Here is a 16,896-nt window from a genome sequence, read left to right as displayed (position 1 = left end):
GCTGTAGGCATCTTCTCTCCAATCCACGCCCACTCCCGGTTCTAGAAGTCATATGAGCGACGCCATTGGTTAATATCGCAGGCGTTGGTTAAGCGTGGTTAAGCGTCGTCTGAACATAAAACTCCGGAGTGAATCCTACTGTTAGAGTACTGTTGCCAACGAGACCAATATTGCAACATCACTAGAACCTGCCAGTGTTATCCTTTTTCTGCCCTGATCTCGCTCATGAACACGCAGCAACATCTCACACAATATCCACACACACACACACACACTCTGATCTGAGGCCTAGGCTATTTCACAAAATTGGGATTTTTTGGTTATCAACAAAATGAATTATGCCTTGACTCGGTTTCACAAAAGAGATGGCACATAAATTACCATGGGAATTTATTCTCTGCACCTAGCCTGTTCTGGACCAAGCCAAGCTAAATTAATTCTAAAGGTAATTATGTTGTCTTACTGGTTCAGCTAGCTGTCATTCAAATCAGACCTCCGTGTGAATTTTTAAGAAGCTTTATTCCATTTATGTAGGCCTACTATTTGCTAAATGTATTTTCTCACAAATAAAAACAAGATTGTCTGCCTACTATATGGTTATTATTTTAATTATGATAGCCTAACATACTCGTTGTTTGCTTATTTTGTTGATAGACGTTTGATTAATAGTCTAGCCTAGCCTACTAGTTGATTGGAAATAGATTTTCCGAAGGTGTGAATTTTTCGAAGGTGTTTTCAATGAATTCGGTTATAAAGACAATAAGGTAGCTATGGCCCTATGTAGTCATAGGTTACTAGGCTATGCATAGACGGTCTCTGGTTCAGTCCCCGCCTGCACAGGGGCTTGTCACTGACGTATGACGTTTGAACGCCTCGGTTTCCACGCCAGACAGAAGCCGGAGTACAAAACAAACTTGGTGTACACCTTCATTAATGTTGATTTTCTCCCGACCGGAGGGTCATACTGTCACGACATTCTCCTGAAATGGGGAGGAGGGTTTGGAGATCACGATACCGTGTCCGAAATGTGCATCCATTGCTCAGAAAAATAAGGCTTTGACAAATTCTGGGAAATTCTTTGATTCTGCCATAGACCTCGATGTTAACTAGAAAATGTAATTTCGAGGAAATTACCAGTGCATGAAAATAGTGAATTATTGTAGTGAGGACATATATTTTGAAACAGTTGTGGGCAGAGGAAATAGTAGTCTTAAGAGAGCCAGACTGTACGCTTAAAGCCTGAGACAGAGTATATAGTTAAAAAGTTCAATGTAGATAGTGTAATGGATGTTGATGGGCAGATTGTTTAATGGATGTTGATGGGATAGTTTAATGGGTAGATGAGTGAATGGTTTGAAGAGGATGAATGGATAGAAAGTTGGATGGAATGTGCCTTATATCCTTGTAGAATGGAGAGACAGAGAGAGAGTTGGCCTAGTTAAGCAGAAAGCAGTTGATACAGGTGCAATCAGTTTAACTGGCCCTTTGATGGGTCCTAGTTGAGCAGCTGGAAGTTGATACAGGTGCAAATCAAGTTAATTAGTCCATTGTGATGTCATAGTGCTAATATAAAGTCTATGGGGAAAAATAAGCTTGTTTTTTGTTAATATCCAAAAAAGTGTAAAGTTTACAAAAGTGAAAATTACATTCCTCAAGTGTCCTTTTCAAGACCTACGTTACAAAGTTTGAAGATTCTACGTCAAACGGTTGAAGCTGAATTAGACGCAGAAATTTGGTGGGAAGAATAACTAGAAATGCAATTCCAAGGAATTACCAGTGCATGAAAATGCTAAAGTTGTGATGTAAAATATCATGTATAGTTAAAACAGATAATACAGAGATGGTTACTACGGTGATGCTAGGATAGACATGGTGGTTGCATAGCTTAATAAAAGTTGATAGTTTAAAAGTAGACTGTTTAAAAGCTGAATGTAGATAGTTTAAAAGTTGTTGATAGACAGCAGATAGTTTAAAAGTTGTTGATAGACAGCTAGTTTAATAGATAGTTTAATGATAGTTTAAAAGTAAACCGTTTAAAAGTTGAAGGGAAATAGTTTAAAAGTTGTTGACAGACTGGAAGTTTAATGAATGTTGATATTCAAATAGTTTAATGGCTGTGTATAGGTAGATATTTGACGATAACTGAAAGTTGGAATGGCTCTAATGTTTGCTAGCAGTTATGCTAAGATTTTTAACTATGCTAACCATGCTACTTAGCTAATGTTTTATAGCAGTGCTAACAATGCTAACCATGCTACTGAGGTAACTTAGCTAACGTTTTCTAGCAGTTTAATGAATGTTGATATTCAAATAGTTTAATGGCTGTGTATAGGCAGATATTTGACGATAACTGAAAGTTGGAATGGCTCTGATGTTTGCTAGCAGTTATGCTAAGATTTTTAACTATGCTAACCATGCTACTTAGCTAATGTTTTATAGCAGTGCTAGCAATGCTAACATGTTAACCATGCTACTTAGTTAACTTAGCTAACGTTTTCTAGCAGTTTTGATAAACATGCTAACTATGTTAGCAATGTTAACATGCTAACTATGTTAACCATGTGACTTAGCTAACCTAGCTTATCATTTTTAATAGTTATGCTAACTATGCTAACTAGCATACTAACATGCTAACTATGCTAATTATGTGACTTAGCTAACCTAGCTAATCATTTTTAGTAGTTATGCTAACTATGCTAATGAGCATACTAACTATGCTAACCATGTGACTTAGTTAACCTAGCTAATCATTTTTAGTAGTTATGTTAACTATGCTAACTAATATGCTAACTATGTTACTTAGCTAACTTAGCTAATCATTTTTAGCAGTTTTGCTAAAAATGCTAACTAGCATGCTAACTATGCTAACCATGTTACTTAGCTAACTTAGCTAATCATTTTTAGCAGTTTTGCTAAAAATGCTAAAAATGGTAGCAATGCTAACATGCTAACTAGCTACAGTGGGTAGGAGTCATAGTTGATGACAAGTAACAGTTACAATTGCTGAACAGTTAAAAAGTTCAGTAGTTTAAAGGGTTACATTGTTTAATAGTGAAATATTGTAGTGAGGACTTTTATTTTGAAACCGTTTTTTGCAGAGGAAGCAGTTGAACAGGATGTGTAGTCTTAATAGGGCCAGTTTGTATGCTTAAAGCCTGAAACTGGCAGTTGATGGCCTGAACACCTGCCATAGGATTCTAATTGCTTAACGGCCGTATTATGATGTCACAATCGGCAATGTTAAGTCTATGGGGATTTTAAAAAAGTTTTTCTTTAATAGTTTAAAAAGTATAAAAGTTTCAAAGTTGAAAAGACATAGCAGCTTGGTCCGTTTGAATACCTACGTTACAAAGTTTGAATGAAGTTTCTAAGTTAAACTGTTCAAGAGAAATAGCGTACGGAAAAAGTGGTAAGCGGAATAATAAGAAGAAGCCTAGGAAGAACAGTACAGTGCATTTTCATGCACTGTAATAAGAAGTTGTTGTTGCCTAGGAAGAACAGTACAGTGCATTTTCATGCACTGTAATAATACGTAATCAACCATCTTTGACTCACACAGCATGGTCTACCACCGTAGGGGTTAATAGTGCATTAGGGCACTTCGGAATGACAAGGACCGCCCCCGTGGCTACTTTGTTTTTCCCACAGCAAGTGTTCATGTGCTTTGCCGTCGGAATGTGTGACAAACACGGATGCCACAACAACGTGACAACAAAAGTGATGACGAGCCCCTAACGGGGCAACTCTGTTAGCAAAATCTAGCCCCAGTTTCCGACCTCTGACTCACACATTACGTGACGTGAATGACGCGGAATGATGATGTTTTCACTCGGAAAAAGGTTTTTCCGAAGCCCATGAACCACTGAATACAGCTGTTACAAGAGGGTCTGGCGTCCCTTTGTTATGATGCACTTCCTGCGACGGTCATTCGTCTCTAAATGACTTAACTCCCTCTCCACCTACTCCCGCTATTTTACAGAAATAGTCATGATTCCCCATTCAAAAAAGGAAAACTTTACTTCATCGTTAGTCTATATCAAAAGTGGCTGTTCACTTTGTGTGAATGACGCTATTTTCCGCGTCTTTTTTTATTCTAACCGTGAGTTCTTTGGGGGGAGAAACGAGAACGCGCACGTATCCTGAACGTGCGCATTCTCGTTTCTCCCACAAAGAGAAACTAGCACTTGTCTTATCCTAGTCATTCCTACTCATCCTGGATAGGCGTTAGTGAAACGAGTCGAGCTAGGATGACCAGACAACGATATGTCAAGGCTCGCTTTCTCACTTATCTTGGATTTCTTAATTTTGCTTTTGTGAAATACCCCTCAGGTGACCTGAACTGACGGAGAAGTTGGGATGTTGTTATTTAAGACTATATTTGTGTCTTTACAAAGCACTGGCTTATGGTGTGTCTGAACATGTAACCAGGAAGTAGGCCTACCCTTGCTTGAGTGGTCTGGGAAACTGAAACATACCCATGGTGAACTGTGCAGCCAACACATTGTCTAGTTACACATTCTGCACTACTAAGAGATGTGATTACATCTCTTCCACTTTGTTGGCACTTATGGTTGTCTGTCTCGTCCTAACATGTAGTCTATTTATGGTTTTATTATATTTTAAGTCAGGGATGGATTACTGCACGGACCTACCGGGCCCAGGGACCCAAGGGGTCAGGGGGGCCTGAAGCCCAAGCCTTTGCATGGATTCATTGCATCAATATCAACAAATCAGGATGTAGGCTATGAATCTGATTAAATTTAGTATGGGCCATCCCCAAAATGCACCAGAATACAGGAAATCAAATCAAACAAATTAAACATTTTCTGGGGGAGGACCCCCAACCCCCCCTCTCCCATATATGCAACAATTAGTGGGGGGCCCTTAATACATCTGGGCCCAGGGGCCCGAAAGTTCATAATCCATCCATGTTTTAAGTATTTGTATTATTGTATGTCATGCACTTTGAGACCAAAGCAAATTCCTTGTATGTGAAAACCTACTTAACAATAAATCTGATTCTGATTCAAATACAGATATCATGGTTATGGCTCTTTTGCTATCTGCCTGTTTGAGACATAATGAACTTCCAATAACATTTCAAATGCATATCTCCCCACAAGCGAGCAGAGCTCATTATGTAATGTGCATCATGGACCAAAGTGGGCCAAATTGTAGGCTTATATAAATTACAAATTGTACAAATTACAAATTGTAGGCTTACAGTATATACAGACCACAGATGACAAATTATAGCCGGGATATCATTTCTCAAATCTTGCCAATCTTGCCCCTTATCAACACAGTCCAGCATCACCAGAAGAGTATAAGTAAGTATAAGTATAAGTATATATACTCTTTTGATCCCGTGAGGGAAATATGGTCTCTACATTTATCCCAATCCGTGAATTAGTGAAACACACTCAGCACACAGTGAGGTGAAGCACACACTAATGCTTTACATTGCTGGAGTATAGACATACTGCCTGCAACAACAGCGGCGCTCGGGAAGCAGTGAGGGTTAGGTGCCTTGCTCAAGAGCACTTTAGCCGTGCCTACTGGTCAGGGTTCAAACCGGCAACCCTCCGGTTACAAGTCCGAAGCACTAACCAGTAGGCCACGGCTGCCCCAAGAAGAACATAGACATAGAAGAACATAGACCTGCTAGCCTGACGAGCCAGACCCACATTAAAATGTAGGGTCTGGGCACTCACCGTTCTCAGTGCTCAGTCTGAGGGGCGGGATAATCAGTTGTCTTTCAAATTCCCTCTGCACGCTAATGGGACAGCCGCAACGCTTATGAGTCCCATGCGTTTCCCACCAGCGGAGCTAGTTGGCTAGTTCAAACGTTTGCCAACTTAATAAAAGCTTAACTCGTGTCACACTGTTCGCCAACAGCAACATCCTTCTTATTTGTTTTCAAGTAGCAGGGAATTCAAGCCAAACCGTTGCAACTCTGCCATCAATCATTATGTTAAGCCCACCTAACGACTTCATTGGCCTGATTAAGTTTCGATTTCTGGAGCTCACAAGCCAACGGAGAGTTGCTAGACTAGCCCTGGCAGCAAATGTAAATGTAAATAAGGGCGCGTCTAGATTTCTAGGCTATAGACCTGCACTATTTGTAAATAAATCCGGAATCCGTCCCATTTCAAAATACCATCTAGAATAGAATAGAATAGAATAGAATACATCTTTAATGTCCACCAAGGTGGACATTTTTCTTTGGCTCAGCAGACATAAAAGACAGATAGACATACAGCCACAATATCATCTCAGACATACGAGTTGAAATATCATGATAAAATACATAGAAAAGAATAAGAGTAAAAAATACATAAAAATAAAAGTAAATGAAGAAATGGAAGAAATAGCATCTCAGTTTGATATTGTCACTTGGTCTGATTGAGGATACTGATGGCATTTGGAGTAAAGGATTTTTTAAATACACTTTTGGCCAGAGGCTCTCTGTAGCGCCTCTCAGACTTCAAGAGCTCAAACTGGCTAGAAAGAGGGTGCGTACTATTCATACCTCCATGGTACTATCTGCAAAGATTTTCCTAGCTTTCTTTCTCATTCTGTCAGTATATATTTGTGTCAGATGTCTTTGAGGTCTTCCTACTATTTTACTAGCCATTGACACTATCCTATTTAGTTTGTTCCTGGATCTACAGCTTAGGTGTCCAAACCAAGCAGAGAGGTGAAAGGTTAACACACTTTCAATGTGTGTGGTATATACTAGCTCAGTTATCTGAGCACCAACACCTAGACGGCTCAGTCTTCTAAGGAGACTGAGTCGTTGTGAGCATTTCTTAAAAATTTACTCGGTGTTGTCTGAAAAACTGAGATGGTTGTCAACAACCGTACCTAGGTATCTACCACTGTTTTCAGCTTGATTGACATTATGCTCTGCCTCTCCAGATGAATTGCCAAGTGTGGACTCTGTAGTAGAAGCAGGGTGATCCTAATGGGGAGACACAGCACTCACAGAATCCTTCATAGAAATGTAAGGGGCTAGTTTGTAATGCCAATATAGCAGTCTACACACATCCCACCCTTTCCTGTATGCCTCAGTGTCCCAGTCACTTGAAGAGTAAAGTAGCTGCCCAAAATGCATTACCAAGATGGCCACCAAGTGGGGGAACTTGCCTATAAGGACTTTGATAGTTTATGAAGTTTCTAGGGTATGACAGACTTATAAAAGGTATGAAGTTTCTAGGGCATGACAGACTTATAAAAGGTATGAAGTTTCTAGGGCATGACAGACTTATAAAAGGTATGATGATCCAATGACTAACTGGTAAGACAGCCTGTGTCTCTGTGAACAGCATTGCCAAAAGGCAAAGGAATGCATTCAGAACACTGGAGTTTGATTATCAGTTTTGTTTTTTTCTCAAAGATGCCATCACTCAAAACCATCTGGGCAAAGCACAACCCTTTGTGTATAAGAGCCTTCATTATACAGCATTTTTCGAAAAGGGGTTTCACAAGAACATTTAATCTTAATTGCCATGCATGTGTATAATTTCTTTTAGGGTGTGAATAATTCTCTAATAACTTCTCTGTGAACCTCAATGTGTGAGTTTTGTCTTGTATTTCAAGACTATATTTGCGTCATCATAAAACACTGGTGTGTGTCTGAATATGGGGATGTAACTTTGGTTGAGAGGCCTGGGAAGCAGATACAGAACCTCTTGCCCTGTTTTTGAGACATAATGAACTTTCAATAACATTCCAAATGTATGAAACGCATTATATATGTTCCACCCTGATTTTTCTGATAAATCATGCACGGCACATCATGTGTCACAGTATGAGTCAAACTGGGATAACTACACTGCATAATGCACAATTACATTGAAGACGAGTCTAATCTAACCTAATCTAATAATTGCATGGCTGAATACCTCCTCTCTGTTCTCATCCTTCCTTAAACACATTCCCTTCTTCCTTAAACCTTCCCTTCTTCATCTATCAGTCCAACAGAGTCTCCTCGCCACCCAGAAAGCAATCACAGTCAGTCAGTCCCGGCCCTTAACAGAGAGAATAAAACACTGTCCAGGATCCATGCTGAAACAGGGATGGATCTTCACAAATGCTTGTTATCTTTAGGTTTAAACAGACGTTTCATAACTTCATTAATACCTAAACTTTTGATATCTGCCAAAACCTTATCCACATAATCTAAAGGCAACTTTAAGATTTTAATATTTACCTTCACAAAACGTCTCCAAAATAATTTTGATGGCACATAACCTTATAACATTATTGAGGAGTCTGATCTACAAATTCATTTGTCACTTGAACGTCTCCCAGAATAGCATTGTGATGTTGCTAGAAAATGTAGTTCCATACAATCATCACTGTGGAAACACTGGTATAAATGTCTTATAGAAATAGTGTTTTTGTTTCTTTTTTACTTTTCTTTTCTGTATCTTTTTAATTTATGTTGTAGGCCATGTCTGTGTTTTCTGAATGGACCTTGAGTCTGGCAATAAAGTTGATGATGATCATGATAACATGGAGAGGAAACTCACTGATTCTTTCTATTGTACCCAGTTGTGTGTGTTGAGTGTGTGTGTGGGTGCGCGCGCATGCTCACAGGTCAGCTGGAGCACTGCAGTCACTCTCCCCATCCAGAGTGCCAGCCGTTGTGTGTGAGAGTGAATCGCTGTCATAGATGCCATTCACCTAGTACCCAGTCTAACTTTTTAGAGTAGGTCTGTGTTCTGATGCTTTTAGAGTAGGCCTTTGTTCTGATGGTTTCTAGAGTAGGCCGGTGTTCTGATGCTTTTTAGAATATGCCTGTGTTCTGCAGATTGTAGATAAAACTAAATCTTAAAGTGTGAGGGACACATTCAAAAGTAAGGGCAAACCACGGCCTAATAACAAGACACTAAGAATCACTGAATGGTGAGGGTGCCCTCTTCTGGTTAAAAAGAGATTACAAGAAGTAAGGTAAAAGATGTAGGTGTATATTTGCTAACTTAGTTTATTACATCTCATTTCTTTATTGACAAATAGAAATATTTCAAGACATTTGGAAAATCAGAGCAAGTCAACATAAATAAATGAGCAATAGCCTGATTTTGTAAACAAAGTCATCATAAATTAACAACCTCCAAAACAATGGAACTAAACAACCTTTGCATCAACACTGTTTAAATAATGAGTTAACCAAAAACACAGCACAAACAAAAGCAAACAGACCAAGCTCTGCCTCTCTAGTCTTAAACCCTGGGTTACAGTATACATTCTGTGATATCTTCCAGAACCACTAAACTATTAACTAAATAGCAATGAAAATGAAAAATATCATTTCAGTATCATTGGTCTTATTTGTGCAGGCATCAGAGTTGGCGTCCACAAAATCAACTCCGGCCATTTTCAAAAACATTTTCCATGCGTCCACCGGAGAAACAATAGCAATACTAATTCAAAGAGACGGAAAACACTTACTGCTCATATACAATTAAGCTTTTACTTAAACTCTCTCTCTCTTTCACACACACACAAAAAGGCACAAAGACAAAAGGACACACACACCTGTCATTTCCCCTGCTACCATCCGCCTCAGATCACAAACTTATTCCTGGTGGAAGAGTTGCTCTTGGTTGCCGTGTCTGCATGAGCCTGGTAGCCAATGGCCAGGGTGTCCGACAAGCCGAGCTGATTCTTGAACGTACGCCTGTTTGGTGGATAAAAACAAACAGGTCACATCTCAGTTCCAGGGGATGTTTCACTAATGTAGTTTAGTGAGGAACCTGGGTGAGCAAACTCACAGCAAGAAGTAAACCTACAAACCTACAAACCTACATAATAGAAGAGTCCTGTGTCTGTTATGTTCAGAGAAAGTTAGCCTATTTATTTACATTTATTAATTTCAGCAGATGCTTCTATTCAAAGTGACTTTATAATATTACATTACAATTATATTACAAGAGCCATCGTCACCGGAGCTTGGGGTGAAGTGCCTTGCTCAAGGGCACATCGGTGGAAGCCGGGAATTGAACACACAACTTTTCAGGCTACTGCACGCTAGCCCAGCTCCTTAACCACTATGCAACAGGTACCACCACCCCATGTATAAGTATAAGTTATATACTCTTTTGATCCCGTGAGGGAAATTTGGTCTCTGCATTTATCCCAATCCGTGAATTAGTGAAACACACTCAGCACACAGTGAGGTGAACCACACACTAATCCCGACGCAGTGAGCTGCCTGCTACAGCGGCGCTCGGGGAGCAGTGAGGGGTTAGGTGCCTTGCTCAAGGGAACTTCAGCCGTTCCTACTGGTCGGGGTTCGAACCAGTTACAAGTCCGAAGCACTAACCAGTAGGCCACGGCTGCCATGTTTAACTCATGTTTGTCACTAAACCATTTGCTAGAAAGTAACGAACCCTCCCCCCCTTCATTGTGCTAGCAGTCTTATCAGAGGGGAAATGTGCACCATTGGTGATGTGAAGCGTTGCATATACTACAGCAGTATGCCTGCTGTTCATACGTTGCTCACCCGATCTCCCTGACGGCCGCAGCCCTCTCTGCGTTAGCCGTCCACACGGCAATCTTGTCCCCTTTGGCACGAACATTGATGACCACACCACACACATCTGCACTGTGTTCACCAAAACCCTCTCCGATGAGACAAAGCAGCTACGAATGCACACACACACAGAGTAAAACTTTGAAAGTTCCTAAAGTTTAGTGATTGCATATGACCTAATATTTAATCAGACAATATTATTATGGATGTGTGTGTGTGTGCGCGCGCGTCTCACCGTCTCCAGCCAAAACCTGTCCAAGTCTGTGTGGCGCTGCTGCTTCGCCACGGCCACCAGCCAGCGGCCTCCTGCCTTGTTGCTACGGTCCTCCCACATTGGCTTGATGCCGTGCTGCGCACACAGGGAAATGCATGCACATTAACACGCAGGGAAATGCATGCACATTAACACACAGGGAAATACATGCACATTAACACGCAGGGAAATGCATGCACATTAACACGCAGGGAAATGCATGCACATTAACACGCAGGGAAATGCATGCACATTAACACGCAGGGAAATGCATGCACATTAACACACAGGGAAATGCATGCACATTAACACACAGGGAAATACATGCATATTAACACACAGGGAAATGCATGTACATGCATGCAACCCCCATGCACATGAGGGCTCATTAATTGAAATTAGCAAGATTAAGTTGGCGAGAGCGGACATATTATTGTCAGTTTTGATACATTTTACATGTATTAGACTAATCCTAATACAATAGTTGTTCTAATTCAGACCTTTAGAAAAAACATCTCCATCAATGGGTGCATACAAACAAACACACTTACCCTGAAAACTGAATAGTCACACCCTGAAGAGAGCTTGCTGGGGAGCTGGATGTTGTTGTACAACCTGAGAATAGGGGAAAAAAAAACCCATCAGCGATAGATTTATGGCAAAATTAAATGGTAATGATGGTCTTTGTTAAACAATGCTTGTGAAGGCATTTGAAAACTAGGCCTGAATGTTTCTGTATGCACCAACTGGATGCCTAAACATCAATCAATCCATCATTTATCTATTTAGCAGACGTTTTTATCCAAGGCGACCTACAAATTGAGGATTGACATTTTAGATGCACTGCAAAGGAGACTAAGTAACAATAAATACTACTAATAGAGTATGGGAGTGCAAAAACTTAAGTAGCCTACTAGTAAATGTGTGGATCAAGGAGACAGTGGTAGAAGGGGAGAGGACGAGGAGGGAACAAAGTAAGTGTTACTCTTGGAAGAGTATCTTAAAGAACTTCTTGAATATAGAGAGGGACACCCCTGCTCTGGGAGCACCCAATGAGGAACTACAAATAAATAAAATAAAAATAACAAAAAAAGTCAAGATTGCGGTGTGTCTAGAGACAGCAGAAGACCTTCCTTGGAGGAACACAGCAGCCAGGTTGTATCCATCAATCTATCATTATCTATATAGAGAGAGGGGAGAGAAATTGTCTTACGCCCAAAAATCCTCTACAGTATGGAAGGTGGTGATGAGACGAAGGTTCTCTTGCCAGGTCCTACGCTTGTCATTCTTGAAGAACCACAGACCCCAACTACAGGCATATAACAGAAACACCCAAAGTTAAGAGAGACCTGTACCAATCTGGAACCGGCTGGAGATAGGTCACCATTATTAACACATAGCAATATTCAAAATACCCTCTGGCCTTTTGGAAACACAGATATGACTAGACAAGAGCTGGTAGGAATAGAGCAACAGACAATAATACAAAACTGTGGTGGAGTGAAGGATTATGGACAAAAAACAGGATAATATCTGATGGATTCAGGCCCTACAATATAGGCTATTTAGCAAAAATACAAGAGAGCAAGAAATTAACAGAAAAGTCCATGCACGTCGTGGACAAAGACTGTTAATTATAAACACAAAGTATATATAAACATAAAGTCTACCCAACTGCCATTAATTGTAACGCAATAATATTTAATCAAAGTCTAATATTACACAGGCTACACGATGCACTCATCAATTTGTCAACCCACCTATTTTGCAAAGGATGTTTTACAGGTGGCTGCTGTTTCACCAAGGCAGTCTTTTCTTTGATAGTTGCAGTAGTCTTTTTTTTGGTAGCGATACTATTACGTGGCTAAAAATAGAGGACAAAAACAACATTAAAGACGAATTGATATGTAGTTTTATGACTTAACAACTTAATGCTAGCAAGTTAGCAACCTCCCAACAAACTCGACCAATCAACCCTAAACTGTTGATGGCCTAATAACGTGCCTTAAGGGTAATAACAGTAATAATTATTTAAATAAACCCAAAGACACTCTTAATTAAGTTTTTATCTTACCAGATACACTACAGCCGATGCCATTTTATAGATTTGTGTGGATAATGTTGGGAATCGAAAGGCATCCGATACATGGACAAAGTTGCTCTCACACTGAAGGCCCACCCTGATTGCCGTAGTTTTTCCGGGTTAATTAGATTGTCAATTACATATATTGAGTAGCCTACGTGCATTTCTACTTTTAACGGTGACAACGCTATGCCTATCAATTATGAATTTATTTTAGAAAACTGATTTAATTGTTCCGCATGTCATGGATTGTTCGGGAATGCGTCAGATTAGAGTAAACCCAGTTTTTATTTTAGGACTATAATATGTAGGCTAATATATTTATTTAGTTTGGTTAAGATCGATGATTTAGAAACACAGTTAGCCTACGCTAAAATATAATGCAAAGTTTTGCAATGGAATACAATAAGGCCCTGATGTCATGAAATAGCAGAGGGTGGAATTACATGCCATTCTTTCATTAAACCAGTAGATGGAGACAATCATTTTGAACATTTTCCTAATTCTCAGATAAAATGCACGTTTGGTCTATAGGCTTCTGCATGCCCCCCTTCTGAAAATAAACTTTAATCCATCCAGGGGTAGTGTACAACACACCCACACACACAGTGTACACCCATGCAAACACACACACCCTCAGAGCAGTGATAGGCTACTCACCCGGAGCAGTGGGCAGCCTTAATCTTGGCACCCGGAGACCATTTAAGTATATACTCTTTTGATCCCGTGAGGGAATTTGGGGGTTAGGTGCCTTGCTCAAGGGCACCTCATTCGTGGATGTGGATGTGGATGTGGGAGAGCTGTTCAATCACTCCCCCACCCACATTTTTCCTACGTCAGGGATCGAACCGGCCACACTTCGGTCACAAGTCGGATTCATAGGCCACGGATGCTCCCGAGTGGGAGACTATAGGACGTCAGACTGGATTCATACTGCATACTCTTACAGTACTATAGGACGTCAGGCTGGATTCATACTGCATGCTTTTACAGTACTATAGGACGTCAGGCTGGATTCATACTGCATGCTTTTACAGTACTGTTTGTACTGCAGTGTGTTGCAGGTCTACGACTATTCTCTTGACCTCGTGTATTGGTTTTAGATAGATAATTGATTGGTTTTCACTCTGACATACATCATCAACTGTGAGAAAGAGATGTGTACTTTTCCTAATAATGTCCAGTGAATTAATTTAGGCACAGGTGGACTCCAATCGAGTTGTAGAAGCATCTCAAGGACCACTGATAGAAGTATGCACCAGAGCTCAATGGCAAGTGTCATAACAAAAGGTGTGAATACTTATGTAAATGTAATATTATTCTTTTATTTTTATATACATTTACAAATGTTGGAGAATTATGTGTAGATTGATGAAAAATATAAATAAATAATTGAATCCATTTTAAGATGAGTCTGAAACATAACAAAATGTGGAAAAAGTGAAGCTCTGTGAATACTTTCTTTATACAATACTGTATACTCTAACAGTACTGTTTGTACTGCAGTTTGTTGCCAGACTATGTATTTAACAGAGTCCCAGTATAATGCATTTTGACTGACATGAAATTAGCAATTGATAATGTAAAATGGATGTGCGAAAACATATGCTGTTTTCTCTAAGAAATAAGAAATAGCCTTTATGATATGCATGTGACTAGATGATGTGAATTTCAATTCTGATTCTGAGAAATGCACCATAGTAACTGAAAAAAACAACAACTGACAATTGACTGACAACAAAAACAGACACAAATACAAAATGTGACATTTCTTTTTGTGACATTTCTTGAATTTCCCCTTGGGGATCAATAAAGTATCTATCTATCTATCTATCTATTTCATTTATTTATTTATCAAACCAGAGCAACACAAATGGCGCCGTATCTGCTTGCTGTGGGAATATAAGGCTGTGTGTCACACTGCTGTGACATCTAGTGTGTTGCCAGCTCCAACAGCCCAACAGCCCTGTTTGATAAATAGACCCCCGGGACAAAGAGGGCCAACTTTTGAGTCTGACAAAGACAAGGTCCAGAAAAACAAGAGACGTGCCAACTTAAAATGGCACTGCCCCGGAGGAGCGTGGAGGGAGGGATTATGGGTAGAAAGGAAGAGAGATGGAGAGGCTCGGCACAAAGAGAGAAAGAAAGAGAGAGAGAGCAGAGAGAAAGAAAGAGAGAGAGAGCAGAGAGAAAGAAAGAGAGAGAGAGCAGAGAGCAAGAAATAGTTTGAGGTGCAACGGGTTTCTCTAGAAAGAGCCATGTGAGAGGCAAGCCGGCGTGGAGAACAAAGGAGAGCACCGGCACCCAGAGAGGAAGAAGCCGGAAACCAGTTTGGCCTGTCCGAGAGGGAGGACGCAGCAAACAGACCGAAAGGCGTGAAGCGCACTAAAGACCGTCACACAAAAGAGCTAGAAATGGATTAAAGCTTGAAAGTGGGAAGCCTGGAGCCAGGAACCTTGACCCTGCGGTCCCTCATGGCTTCTTGCCTTCCTCTTACGACAACTTTCCTCTCTCTCTCTCCTCCCTCTCACGACTCTCCTCAGTCTCTCTTCCTGCTCTCTGTTCCTCATTCAACCGCCACAGAACCAGAGTCTTCATCTGTGTGTGGTGCAGGAGTTTAGATTCAGGCTCATAATTAACTCATCAACTAACGCACCCGTAGGTGCTCACAGCCCACAATACGTGTAACATGTACAACCTATTGTTTACAAATAAACAAGTCATCTGATGGCAATTTACTTATACATAGACAAAACTGAGTGACAACCTGAGACAAAGGAAACATTTTTTTCTTATTTTCAGTGACTGAAAACAGAGTTTCAGTGTATGCGAAAGGCAAAAACGCATTTAAAAAAGTCTCAATTTTTAGTCTAGAAAATGTGAAAATGGCCTTAGCATTTATTGTAGTAGTATTTATTGTTACCTAATCTCCTTTGTCTCCTTTGCATAGCTGCTATAAAGTTATTCCTCACTTTGTAAGTCGCGGTGGATAAAAGTGTCTGCTAAATGAATAAATGTAAATGTAATGTAAATTCCAATAGTAATGCCGTTACTCATGCCACCAACTCTCTTCTATTCTCAGACAACTATCTAGACTCTTCTGTATGTGCTGTCCTTTAAACTTCCTAAACTATCTAGACTTCTATATTTGCTGTCCTTTCTAAATAGACTCTTCTTTGTGCTGTCCTTTAAACTTCCTAAACTATCTAGACTTCTATATTTGCTGTCCTTCAAACTTCCTAATCTAGACTCTTCTATATGTGCTGTCCTTTAAACTTCCTAATCTATCTAGACTCTATGTGCTGTCCTTTAAACTTCCTAATCTAGACTCTTCTATATGTGCTGTCCTTTATCCAGGGGGCAGCCGTGGCCCACTGGTTAGCACTCTGGACTTGTACCCGGAGGGTTGCCGGTTCGAGCCCCGACCAGTGGGACGCGGCTGAAGTGCCCTTGAGCAAGGCACCTAACCCCTCACTGCTCCCCCGAAGCGCGCCGTTGTAGCAGGCAGCTCACTGCCCGGGATTAGTGTTTGCTTCACCTCACTGTGTGCTGTTTGTGTTTCACTAATTCACAGATTGGGTTAAATGCAGAGACCAAATTTCCCTCACGGGATCAAAAAAGTATATATACTTTAAACTTCCTAATCTATCTAGACTCTATGTGCTGTCCTTTAAACTTCCTATTCTATCTAGACTCTTCTATATTTGCTGTCCTTTGAACTTCCTAATCTATCTAGACTCTACTGTATGTGCTGTCCTTTAAACTATCTAGACTCTATGTGCTGTCCTTTAAACTTCCTAATCTATCTAAAGTCTTCTGTATGTGCTGTCCTTTAAACTTCCTAATCTATCTAAAGTCTTCTGTATGTGCTGTCCTTTAAACTTCCTAATCTATCTAAAGTCTTCTGTATGTGCTGTCCTTTAAACTTCCTAATCTATCTAAAGTCTTCTGTATGTGCTGTCCTTTAAACTTCCTAATCTATCTAAAGTCTATCTGTATGTTCTGTCCTTTAAACTT

At 40.2% G+C, this 16,896-nt stretch overlaps 1 protein-coding gene across 2 annotated transcripts; it reads right to left on the bottom strand.

Moving 5' to 3' along the window:
* Positions 1 to 8,994: 8,994 nt before the first annotated feature.
* eif4e1b (eukaryotic translation initiation factor 4E family member 1B) lies at positions 8,995 to 12,979 on the bottom strand. 2 transcript variants are annotated; one of them, XM_048262112.1, is made up of 8 exons: positions 12,871 to 12,979; positions 12,557 to 12,660; positions 12,010 to 12,105; positions 11,348 to 11,411; positions 10,779 to 10,892; positions 10,514 to 10,653; positions 9,547 to 9,688; positions 8,995 to 9,431 (listed from the first exon to the last, which is right to left on the bottom strand). In XM_048262112.1, exons 1-7 carry the CDS (start codon positions 12,892 to 12,894, stop codon positions 9,574 to 9,576), a joined length of 657 nt encoding a protein of 218 aa, XP_048118069.1. In that variant the 5' UTR covers positions 12,895 to 12,979; the 3' UTR covers positions 8,995 to 9,431; positions 9,547 to 9,573. The 2 variants fall into 2 exon arrangements, with proteins under 2 accessions (XP_048118069.1, XP_048118061.1); XM_048262104.1 differs by having other exon boundaries at positions 8,995 to 9,688.
* Positions 12,980 to 16,896: the final 3,917 nt, after the last annotated feature.

This window comes from Alosa alosa, chromosome 1, assembly GCF_017589495.1.
Source record: "Alosa alosa isolate M-15738 ecotype Scorff River chromosome 1, AALO_Geno_1.1, whole genome shotgun sequence".
Lineage (NCBI taxonomy): Eukaryota > Metazoa > Chordata > Actinopteri > Clupeiformes > Clupeidae > Alosa > Alosa alosa.
Note: the sequence above shows the minus strand (reverse complement) of the source record. Positions and strands in the feature narration are given on the sequence as shown.

Excerpts from the sequence above, each read along its gene's own strand:
- eif4e1b (XM_048262104.1), bottom strand. The coding sequence starts at position 12,894 with ATGGCATCGGCTGTAGTGTATCTG. Across the intron at positions 12,661-12,870 it reads CATCGGCTGTAGTGTATCTG|CCACGTAATAGTATCGCTAC; the intron begins GTAAGATAAAAA and ends CTCTATTTTTAG. Across the intron at positions 9,689-10,513 it reads GCGGCCGTCAGGGAGATCGG|GCGTACGTTCAAGAATCAGC; the intron begins GTGAGCAACGTA and ends TCCACCAAACAG.